The 11,935-nt window shown below is 45.4% G+C and overlaps 1 protein-coding gene across 2 annotated transcripts; it reads left to right on the top strand.

The window, feature by feature from the left end:
* Positions 1 to 829: 829 nt before the first annotated feature.
* Positions 830 to 4,699, top strand: hbegfa (heparin-binding EGF-like growth factor a). 2 transcript variants are annotated; one of them, XM_071537028.1, is made up of 6 exons: positions 830 to 1,064; positions 1,938 to 2,195; positions 2,377 to 2,575; positions 2,813 to 2,971; positions 3,140 to 3,226; positions 3,409 to 4,699. In XM_071537028.1, the coding sequence occupies exons 1-5, from the start codon at positions 1,022 to 1,024 to the stop codon at positions 3,210 to 3,212; spliced, it is 732 nt and encodes a 243-aa protein (XP_071393129.1). In that variant the 5' UTR covers positions 830 to 1,021; the 3' UTR covers positions 3,213 to 3,226; positions 3,409 to 4,699. The 2 variants fall into 2 exon arrangements, with proteins under 2 accessions (XP_071393129.1, XP_071393130.1); XM_071537029.1 differs by lacking the exon at positions 3,140 to 3,226.
* The last annotated feature ends 7,236 nt before the right edge of the window (positions 4,700 to 11,935 follow it).

Here is an 11,935-nt window from a genome sequence, read left to right as displayed (position 1 = left end):
TCTATGTAAGGTTTATTCATGTGTACACATTTTACATTTTAGCCATTTAAGGGGAAATAAATGCAGCAGGAATAAGCTCAAATTCCAGTATCACCAAGAAGACCAGCAGCCAGGACCAACACCAAACTGCCAAGACAGTAGAATAATAACATTCCCGTGACTATGAAAATGTTTATTTGACCCTGAAATAAGCTACTAAAGTCTTCAATGAGGCAAGAAGCCTGATTATTAAAAAGAGCATAACTTCTAGAAATAAGAGCCAAGGTTTTTTTTTTTTTTTAAAGACAGGATCAAGCAGGAAGTCTAAAGATTGAGGAAGATGGTGGAGTTGATAGATTAGTATATTAATTCAATCTATTACTTAGCTCTTCCTTATGAAAATAATCTTAGAAATTTTAGAAAGACACTATACAAATATCAGAGCTATACTATAAACTACATATAATATAGTTTAGGAATATTATAGCCTACTGTTACCATAGGAGATAAAAAAAAAAAAAAGGAAACAATTTAATAACTTTAACTTTAAATTAACTACAATCAAACTCACAGTTGAGTACCACAGACAGTAGCCTATATGTTCCTATAGGAATATTAGAGTGACTTTTCATTGAGATTTAGAAGTGTGCTTGATAATGGATCAATCAGTTAATCTGCCAATGCACCTTTTAGCCTTGGAGTTCAAAGTTATCCTAAGAGAGGCTCTTAACAGCATAATATCGCCCAGCTGAAGACAACAGTGATGCAGTGTGTCTGCCGGTAGGCGTGGTGAAAGGTTAGCGGGCTATAAATACCGCTGTCCCTCTGTCCTGACGCTCCTTCACTCAGCTCCGCTCAGCCTGCGCCACCAGAGGCGCGTCACGCATCTGAAATCAGGAATAACTTATTAACAATATAAAACAACGAAAAAAAGCGAGAAAGAAAGGAATATTTAGACCCGGAACAAGTCAAAGGAATACAACTATTAGATCATTTTTTTTCTCCAATTTCTCATTTAAGAGTCACTGGAAGTTTTGAAGACATGAGGATTTTGAGAGTTGTGCTCCTGCTCGTTCACGCCTTCGGTAAGTTTCAAGTTTCCTCTGCGCTCCTAAGATGATCACCAGTATTTTCCTTCTCCATTGAGCAGGATCTGTAGGCTGCCTATATGAATGCCATGCTATAGCCTACTATTTCCTCCAATTGTTTATTTCTTGTTTACCTGTATCAAACCGACCCTTGTTTATTAGCGTGAACTTCTCCAGCATGACCTTGTGAACATGCCTTGTAAACTTTATAACCATAAGGCAACGATTTTCATGATGCGGAGGCTATTCGGGAGCTAATGGGGTCATCTCTCTATTTTAGAGCATGCTTTATGTAACTGGATACATTTATTTTTAACTCATATTCTTGCCTGACATTAGCTAACTGTCTATCCATGCAATTTTTTTTGTGTGAGCATATGCCAGCTTTGCTTTGCCCCCCCCCCCCCACTACATTACATTTCACTTCCAAAACCTACAAGGCCAAAACCTAGACTGTCCCGCTACCGGTGGATCTGGGTTTAGGGGTTATGCCTCCATGTTGGCAAGCATCCGCCCTGCTGAAGTGTCCTTGAGCAAGGCACTGACCCCCCTACCAGCTCCTGGGGCGCCGGGGGTAGCCAAAAGAGAGTTTCTTAACGGGGATCAATAGCATCACGTTATAATCATTATTATTATTACAGTAAAATCCCCAAATCCCACCTGGAGCGTCCTGGTGCAGCAACATGTTTCAACTTGCCCTGTCCGCGCGCCCACCTACCCACCCACGCACACTAGACTCTGTTGCGCTCTCAAGACACGTTTCTTCGTTGTTTTAACGTCCATTGAAGTGATAACTACATCGAATTAACTATAATAGGCAAGTTTAATATTTACCAAAAAAAATGTTTGTATCCCCCCCCCCCCTCTCAGTGGTGTCCAGGCTGGCCAGCGGCGCTGCAGTTGACAGGTATGAGAGCGACAGGCAGCAGCACACGGCTGTCATCAACCTGCTGGACACGAGGAACGACAGGAGGATAGAGGAGGACAGCAGAGCCGTGGACAGGACGACAGCGGAGTATGGCGAGGAAGAGGATGAGGAGTATGATGAAGATTACTACTACGGAGAGGAGGAGGAGGAGGAGGAGGAGGATGGCATGTCTGGAGGCTATGAGGTCGAATTGCCGCGAGGTAAGCCAACTGCAGGCTACTCACCATTACCTAATCACATGTGGGAACACAGCTTTGATGCTCTTCATAAATTTTACATCATAACAAGACACTTCTAGTTTTTTTTTTTACCCCTGCTTCCTTAAAAAGACAAGGGGATTCATGTCTCATTCATTCATTCTTTCTCTTATTTTCGGTTCAGTTGCCATGTCAAGCAAACCCAAGGACTCTACTGCCGTCCTGGAGGCCGAGAGGAGCGAGGGGAAGAGAAGGAGAGGAAAGGGAAAAAAGAAGGGCAAAGGCAAGGGGAAGAAGAGGAATCCATGCCTGAGGAAGTACAAGGACTTCTGCATTCACGGCACCTGCCACTACCTGAGGGACATCCGCGCCCCGTCCTGTGTGTAAGTAGTACCTCTACATCCATGTGTATATCTCCAGCCATCCATCCATCCATCCATCCATTCATTCATTCATAAATCAATAGATCCATTCATTCACAATTGAATTATTATCTTCTCTGTGATTGTACATGTACCTTCTGAAGATGAGCCACTCAACCGATTCTCTCTTCTTCTTCTTCTTCTCCTTCTCCTTCTTCTTCTTCTTCTTCTTCTTCTTCTCCTCCTTCCTTTCCACAGATGTCACCCGAGTTACTCTGGGGAGCGGTGTCAGTTCTTCACGCTGCCCGTGGAGGGGAAGACCCAGGAGGGCTACAGCAGGACCACAGCTCTGGCCGTGGTGGCGGTGGTGCTGTCCTCGCTCTGTCTCACCATCATAGGCCTTTTACTAGCACTCAGGTGAGTCCAGCACACACACACACACACACACACACACATACACACACACACACACACACACACATACACCCACCAACACATGCAGATTTATGGCTTTTCTAGAGACTTGTACTGGGCTGAGACAATTAATGGTCCTAAATTAGGTCCTTTTTCTTTATGTGCTCACAGGTTTCACAAGCGGGGAGCGTACGATGTAGAGAATGAAGAGAAGGTCAAACTAGGGTTAGCGCCCAACCACTGAAGAGACAGAGAGGGGTGAGTAGTGAGGAACAGGGCCACACACACATGCACACTCACACACACGCACGCACGCCAACATCTTTTATTGCACTCAAAGATAGAAGATAATCACAACACATAACAGCAAATTCGATTCTTTTTCTTTTTCACGCTCTGAATGAAACGAAGTTCGCTCATCGCCTCTGTGTCTGTTTCAGGCAAGGATGCGGAAATTCTACCTCAAAATAGAAAAGGAGAAGTGAACTGGGAGAGGACGACCGGGAGGAACAAGGAACGTACATGAAGAAGGGAACAGAGTGGGCGTGCCCTGTGGCCTGGCACCCTTAACCCGCCCCTGGACAGAGAGAGAGAGAGAGAGAGAGACGGACCCATCAGACTCAGGATTCTCCAGAAGGCCTCATGACCCGTGAGGAAAGAGCCGAAAGCCCGAAACTGGAATACTGATTGGCCCGGAGGACGGACTGGCGATGTGACGAGCACGCGGATGACGAGCAGGAGGGAACGAGAAGGAGGAACATGTCTAGACTCACTGCTGCTTCTTGGCTGCGTTCAAAACTACCAGGAGTTTCAGACTTTTAACGGGATACATTTTTGCCACTCCCCCTACAACAATGAGAGCTCAACCTGGAGTTTTTTGTTTTTTTGTTTTTTTTTTCTCTCAACAGACAGCATTTTATATTTTCCTGCACATGTTCGTCATTTTTTTAGTGTACTGTAAACCTTTTATTTATACAATCCTCCTTTTAATTTATTTATTTATGTTTTGCTGTATTTATGCAGATTTTTAACTGCTTTCATCCATTCAAAATGCACTGTCAGTTTGTAAAAAAGTGATGTTACGGTTGGTGTTTTTATATTTGATATTAGACAATATTTATTGATGAAACTTAGAAACGGCAAACGTTGCCGAAGCTCCTGGAAGACATAAGTATTTCAAAATAAGAGTCGTCCATGGATATCTGATTTCTAGCTTTGATTTTGGCACTCAGTAGTAGATGAATAGCACTGTGATTAATAGATTGATCAATTCATTGATTAGACACTACCTTAGTGTTCTGCCCCAATGTTACACTGACAGGTCTCTGTCTGCCATTATGATACAGTGCATTAGTCTTTTGTCTGGCTATATGTTGATTAATAACCAACAAAACTGTGCACTCAGCTTCTATGTGTCTGTATTGCTATGAAGAGTTGAAAAGGGAGTCAAATATCATACCTGGGGCCTTGTTTAGTCAAGGCATTGTAGCAAGAATTGGGTAGAAACACTAATATGTTGTATTCTTGTGTTGTCTTACCATGGCTAAAGGAGAAAGAGTTAACTCTCTCAGTGATCATTACACACTGAGATCCATGTTAAGCTGTTGATAAAAATGTGAATTCAAGTGTTCCGCCTTTTCAAAACAACCTGCCCTGCAGTTTTGAAGTGATTTTTATTTATGAAAGTGTTTTTTTTTTTCTCAGAAAGAAATAAAACTTTTTTTCTCAGAACTTTTGACTCTCATAGTACTCAATCACTTCTCAATGTACAAATCAATCACTGGTCATAGCATTTTGTTTTAGGCATTAATAGGGGTTTCATAATGTTATACTTGGAGTCTGATAAGTAAGGTCAAGTTTATTTTAGCTATGTGGTTCACTTCCTGAGTCTGGTCTCACACTGATGTAATATTTTAAAAGGGTCTGGATGTGATAACACCAGTGTCCTTTTGGCCCATTCAGGAGCTGTAATTATAGTAAACATAATATTTTATTTCCCCTGTCTCTGACGTGTAAGCAAACTCCTTTCAACCAAAGCACCTGTATCCTGGCCATCAGTGCTACCATATGTAATGCTCTAATGGCCTGTATTTTTAGCCTTCCTTCATAAAACTGATTACAGGGACATTTATTGAAGCAGAATGTAGATAGCAGTGTATAACAGCGCTGATGCTAGTATAGTATCACAAATCACTGTTGCTGGTTTGCATGCAAATATGAGCTAAATATACATATTTGGCTGCTACATTAACGTATTTCCCGGAACTCTCGTCATTAGACCAAATGTAAATTGAAGAAATTATCAGTTTGCTCTGATCACAACCACATCATCAGTCTCACTGACAGATCAATCATAGGTTACGGCATGCTTGGGCGGCGGTCTGGACTCACTTACTAGCTGCTATGTATTTACGCAGCCATGGGAAACAGATGTGTAGCGTAGGCCAGGGGGACACCTGATCTCTAGCCACAACACATCATGCCACAACACCACACCATTACTCACGCAGCCAACAGATGTCATGTTCAAAGACGCACCACTGTAACATCTGAGACCTCAACCGCTCCTGAATGCCACAGAGTTCAGAGAGACCACATACAGCGAATACTAGCAGGATGCAACAATGCTGTCATGTATACCGCATGCAGGTTTAATAGGGTGAGGATGGTCAAAAGGCCCAGCTGGACTCAAAGGCAGGCTGAGACTCAGCCAAATGTTAGTCACCCCTTGAAGTCACCTCCTACACGGATGTTGTTACACTGACAGCGTGTGTGTGTGTGTGTGTGTGCGTCTATGAGTGGGTATGTGGTGGAGTAATGCCTTGGAGCTGTGTCTGTGTGGGTTTCAAGGGTTAACCAACCCATTACAGCCAAAATCCACAGCAAAACATGAGTGTTTACATGTTTGCTATGGAACGTCGTTTTCAACACTGTTTGTGGGTTTGATTCCCATACGTTCTATATATACTGAATAAACAAGATAGGGCTCAGATATTCACACTGGGGGAAGGCAGTTGAAGACAGATGTTCAGCCGAACCATAAGGGTGTGGCAGCTAGACCTGATCCAGGACTTAGCACTCCTCATACCATTTGTTGAGCAACTGAAAAGCACGAGTTCAGCATTTAACCAGTGTTTTTCCGGGAATATGCAAGCCATGCCCACTTGCACATGTCGTGATTTGCTCATTTAGCATTTTTACCAGCGTGCTTTAGAGGGAAGTTCATTTCAACCATTTGGTGAACTTTTCTGTGCGCGGCAGATATGTGTTTTACAGGGAATGCATGCCGCCTTTAAAAGAACTACTACAGTTTCTCTGTAGCAAATGAATGTGGATACTTACATGTTACATATTGCATTTTACTGAGGAGTCTTTTTACACGAATAAGCATTTTGTTATTGCAATGCATCTGTTTATTGTACATATGACAAATACACTTGAAACTTGAAACTCTTCTTTTCCAACCATTGTGTTTGTCACACTATTTCATATGCAGCAGAAGTAGCTAGTGGAGCTATTCATGTTTGCATGCACGTATACATATGCATACGTGCATGTGCATGCGCGTGTCTATGTGTATGTCTGTGTGTGTGTGTGTGTGTGTGTGTGTGTGTGTGTGGGTGTGTGTGTCTGTGTATGTGTGTGTGTGGGTCAGGGGCTTGTCATTTACAGTAGTGGAGCCACATAATCCTGGCCTCTCAATGTCAAGTAGCACAGCACACAGAAATAGTGCTGTGTAGTCATGGTCACATAGCTGCTATTCCCGGGGCCGACAGGCACCAAAGGGCCAGAACGCTGAGAGAGACGGCGGCCCGCTGTGTTCTGTTTCTCAGCGGCCCGGTGGCTCGCGGCCAGCATGGCGGCCCATCGTCAGGCCGGCACTGCACCACTCCTGAATTTCACCTTGTAGGGTCTTGAGAGGTGGAGGGCCAGCTTAGTATCTTGACACGTCCCTTGTCCTCATCATCTGAGCTCTCTTGAATGTTCCTAGAGAGACCGGAGAGGATATTCCCACAGCTCAGAAGGCATTTCCTTGCAGTTCTGGCAAAATTCATCGGAAGTTGCCAGACTTCATTGTGTGCCACAGCCTCCTGGGCATTGCTTTTGTACCAAGACCAAGACCAAGCTATTGTTTTCGATAAGTTATTGGCAGATATCAGTGCAGGACATTGGCATACAAACTGAGTGGACTCCCCACGGGGTTGCAAGATAATTTCGGGGAGTCACGAGATAATTCATGGCATACGAAAAAAAAATATTTCTACCATACAAATTTCTTATCATGTCTATTTTTTCTGATTTTTCTCACATTTTTGCTTTTTTCTTGTGAAATACTGAATGGTTTTCAGCCGCTTGGCCTCCTCTGATAATGAATCAAATGAAACGAACTGAAAAGGGAAAATCATTTTTTGGTTGAACTGTTCACCACTCCGCATATGCAGCCTGTGATGGGGGTCGTGAGTAGGCATCACCTAGTTTTAAGGGGTCCCGATCCAAAAAGATTGACAGCACTGTGAAGTAAACCGCTATGGGTCTGTGTACTTGATACATGGCCCAGTAGAGCTGAGTAATCTGATGCTGTAGTCGTTGCATTGGGTTGAATCTGTGTTAAGAGGGTGAGATTGTTGTGAAAGGTGCTTCCTGCCCCGGTGAGGAGCAACAATGGGTAGTTTCCACGGCGATATGGAAGTGCGCACACCAGCAGTTGGAAATATAATCATTCCCTTGCCGGATATCATCAACAGGAACACATTATTACCTGAAATTAATGAGTGTGTTTGTCAGAGTCTGCATTTATAATTTATAATGTTTAAGTCCTGTGTGTGTGTGTGTGTGTGTTTGACTTTGGCACAAACTGAGAACCAGCTGCTCCTGTACAGTCCGAGTGAAGTGCGAGCCCAGCCTCTGTGTGCCACTCAGGCCTGATGGATGAGGTGGTGACAGTGACACGACCATTGTAGCATGGCATGACAGACAGAGGCCGCGATGGATCAAGCGTGTTGTACACAATCAGTATCGCTGTTTACACGGGGAGGACAGCCAGGGAGAGCGAGGGCAGGAAGGATGAGAGCGACGGAGAGAGAGGGAGTGAGAGGGATAAGGTTGACACGGTAACATGAGAGGGGGAGCGAGGGAGGAGAGAGAAGGATGGAGAGTGGGTCAAGGTGAGCGCAACCAGTTAGGAGGGTGCTGACTTGTCTTCGGATGCCAGTGGATAAGAGAGATTAAAGAGTTAGAGGAGAGTCTCTGTCTGTCACTGCCTGTCACAGCTCCCTCTGCCTTCTCCGGCCCTTTGATCTACCCTTCCACAGGGCTGGGCGATATGGTTGAAATCAATATCATGATAATCATGAGGATTTGTTCCAGTATTGATATATATATCACGATATGACTCACATAAGCAAAATCACGTTAAATAATCAAATTGATGTTCATCCTATTGAACCAAATGTGATATTAAATGAAACTGAAATTTCCAAATAATATTCCTTAAAATGTTTCATACCTAATTTTTTAAGGTTTTTAAATCAAATTTGCTTGTTATCATCAGTTTAGACAGCAGAATTGTGTGTCACGATATCCTTAAATCACCATATCATCACGATATGATTCCACTGAAAGACGATAAACGATAATATTGAAAGACCTACCCTTCCATTCCTTTTAACCCCATTTTTCTCCAGCTGTGAATTACCCTCTCCTCCCCTCCTCCACTTCCTGCCCTCTCTCCCTCTTCTCCCTCTTCCCTTTCCCCTGGAACTGTCATGTGTCCTCAGTAGTGTTGCTGTCCATGTTCCTGGTAGATGTGGATGCCTTTGAGCATAAATAGTGTTGAAACACAGCTCAGCTCTGCTCCCCCTCCTCATGATGCCAGGAGCTGGGCAGGGATACCAGCAGATTCCCCGCTGCTGATGTCACCCTGCTGGACGGACACTTGTTATGTATCATGGTCACACTATTAAATTCTCACTGGGGTCTATTTAGGCCCCGAGGAGGCTGATGGCAGCATCACATTACTTACTGGGTAAGAGGAGAAGAGAGAGAGAGAGAGAGAGAGAGCGAGAGAGGGAGAGGGTGTAGAAGGGATGAGGAAAGGAGACACAAGAGAGGAAGGAGGAGAGGAGAGGAGAAAAAAGAGGAGAGGAGTGAAGAGAAAGTGAGGGGAGAAAGTGAAGGCAACAGGAGAGGAGGAATAAGAGGTGAAATGTCTTGGTATGCAGGGCTGGAACAAATGCACACACACACACACACACACACACACATGCACACACACACACACACACACACACACAAAACAACATAACAATTCACACAAGCAACATCTGTGGGTTCTGTACTCCACAGCAAACATAGTAGACAGGATGACTGGATGACTGCATGTTTGACTCATTTGTTTTCTCTGCCCCTTACAGTATATTCTCTCCCTCCCATATCCGCCCAGGGTGTGCACGTGTATGTGTGTGCCCGTGCATGTACATATGCATGTGTATGTGTGGAAGCAGGCACCTAATGTGGTTTTAGGGGAGCAGCCCAACGCGTGCTGGCTGGTTGTGCCGGATGACACCACAGTTCATGACAAAGGAGAGGCAGACGGATGTCAGAGCAGACGGCAGCAGGCTCTGCTCACCGCAAGGAGTGGGCACCATGCACTCCTCTTAACTGTGTTTCCTTTGTGGTCAGCTGCTGTTGAAACTGAATGCAACAACCCCCCCCCCCCACTTCCCCAAACCCCAGAACTTATGCAATAATTACTGTCCTCTCTCCAAAATCTGTCCCATCATGAACGGACTGATCATGACACAGCGGAGGGTTTTCCCTCGTGGAAAAACACCTCTATGTATCTTCAGTGTGTTGATAAATGGGACAAGGGAGGAAGTGGAGGAGTGCTCTCTCTCTTCCTGTCCTTCCACACAGTCACTAAATCAGGAGCGGTTGACTGATGAGCCTGGTCTTCTGCTTCCTTCATGCCTGCTGTGTCACAAATGACCATTGAATACTGACAATAGCGCAGTTCCCAGACAGGCAGTTCAGGAGACAAATCTAGGAATGCTGGAATGCAGTAAACAGACTTGGTCTTGGCGACGCGGTGGCTCGGTGGTTTGGGACCGGGAATCGATTCCTGTCCTCGGCCCTTTCTGTGTGGAGTTTGCATGGGTTTCCTCCCACAGTCCAAAGACATGAAAGTCAGGAGGATTGGAGACTCTAAATTGCCCATAGGTGTGAATGAGAGTGTCAGTGTGCTTATCTTTAAGTGTTAGCTGTGACCTGTCCACGGTGTTTCCTCGCCCAACATATGCTTGGACCCCCATGACTCTGAATAGGAATAAGCAAGTGAAGACAATGAATGAATGACTTTGTCTGTCTCTCTTTTTAAATTTCTTCACTCACTTGCCTTCTCATCTCATCTCATCCTCCTCTCTGACTTTCCCTGCTAACATTTCTCTCCCTGTGAGGCCGCCCAAACAGCCCACAGGCTATTAGTGAGGTCTCTGACCTCCGCAAGACTTTCCCCTCTGCTCTTCTCCCTCCATCCCTCCTCCCACCCTCCGTCTCTGTGCTCCCTCTCTCCCGCTGCCGTCGGAGACAGTGTGGGAGCTGTTCAGAGAGCAGGAATGCAGAGGGAGAGCTCAGAGCTCAGCTGGTGGAGGAGAGGAGAGGGAGGAGAGGAAGGCAGGAGAGGGGGATTTTTCCTTGGATGAGGTCATAGATGATGGCTTCTCTCAGAGCGAGAGCTGAGCTCGTGGCAGACGCGCCCCTGACCTCCCTCTGTTGGGCGCGCACACACACACACACACACACAGAGAGAAAGAGAGAGAGGGGGAGAGAGAGAGAGCAAGTGAGAGAAAGGGCTGAGCCTATGGAAGCACTTGGTTGGCAGAGAGATGACATCTAGTTTTCATCTCGGCCCATTACACCACAGCTAATCTCACAAGCCAGATTGCTCCATCTTTATCAACACACCACACACCACAGCTAGCTTTGCACAAGGCAGTAAAGTCAAGCCCCAGCGGGCCACTTAGTGGACTCAGCCATGTGGTAAGCCCTGCTAAAATCTGCTCTATTGCTAGCTGAGAGATGGAAGTGATTAGTAACATGCTACGTTTAGCCCACTCAGCGCACACACATACGCACTGACACAGCTGATTCAACAGCAATATCCTCTCATCTTGAGGAGTGATCTGATATTGTATCACTGTACAGTTTGGCTGAGGAGTCCCGGTTAGTAGCAACTGTCGAGACGGCAGGATGATGGTGGTTATAATAGTGATTACTCAGCCCCTTTTCCTCCCCACGTGTGAGTCACAGAGGCCGGTGCTTTGTGCCTCGGTGTGAAAAATCTCTCTCCCTCCGCGAGCCCCCTTCCCCAGCATGGATTTCGGGAATCAGACATAGCACCAAAGCTTCGGCGGGGGGGACAATGGGGCCCGATCTGAATGTGACACATCCCTGTGGGTGCAGTTGTTGTTTTTATACATCCCCTGACCCCCCGGTGAGCTGGATTAGCTAGTCACCCTCACCACCCAGCCCACCCAGTCACAGTCTCAGTGTCAGGGAAACACAGACAGACGACTACATAAGAGTCACATCAGCACTTTCACTGACGTCGGTGTCGCAACTCTAAGATCAGTTTAACTCTCAGAACCTCATTTTATTCTTGGATGAAGACAACATGTCACTGACCCAACAAGGTCTGAAGGCCAGTTCATCAACTAGTGTAACTTCTTCTACTTCTTTTACAAAGTCAGTGAAACCAACAGGCACCTGCTGGTCTGACTTAGACCAGTGAAAGGGACCGGGATTTCCAGGCTGTCCTTAAAACTAGATTGTTTGTGTGTGTGTGTATATGAGTGTGTATGTGGCGTCTTTGTATTTAACCACCTTCAGAACCTTCACCTTTGGAGTTCTCCTCACAACTCACAATCCTTCCCATTCATTTTCAATCACTCTCTCTCTCTCTGTCACACA

The sequence above is a fragment of the Centroberyx affinis genome, unplaced genomic scaffold (genome assembly GCF_046629955.1).
Source record: "Centroberyx affinis isolate AG114_WGS23_722 - 3 ecotype Tasmania unplaced genomic scaffold, CSIRO-AGI_Caff_v1 ptg002977l_1, whole genome shotgun sequence".
In the NCBI taxonomy this organism is placed as follows: Eukaryota; Metazoa; Chordata; class Actinopteri; order Beryciformes; family Berycidae; genus Centroberyx; species Centroberyx affinis.
Note: the sequence above shows the minus strand (reverse complement) of the source record. Positions and strands in the feature narration are given on the sequence as shown.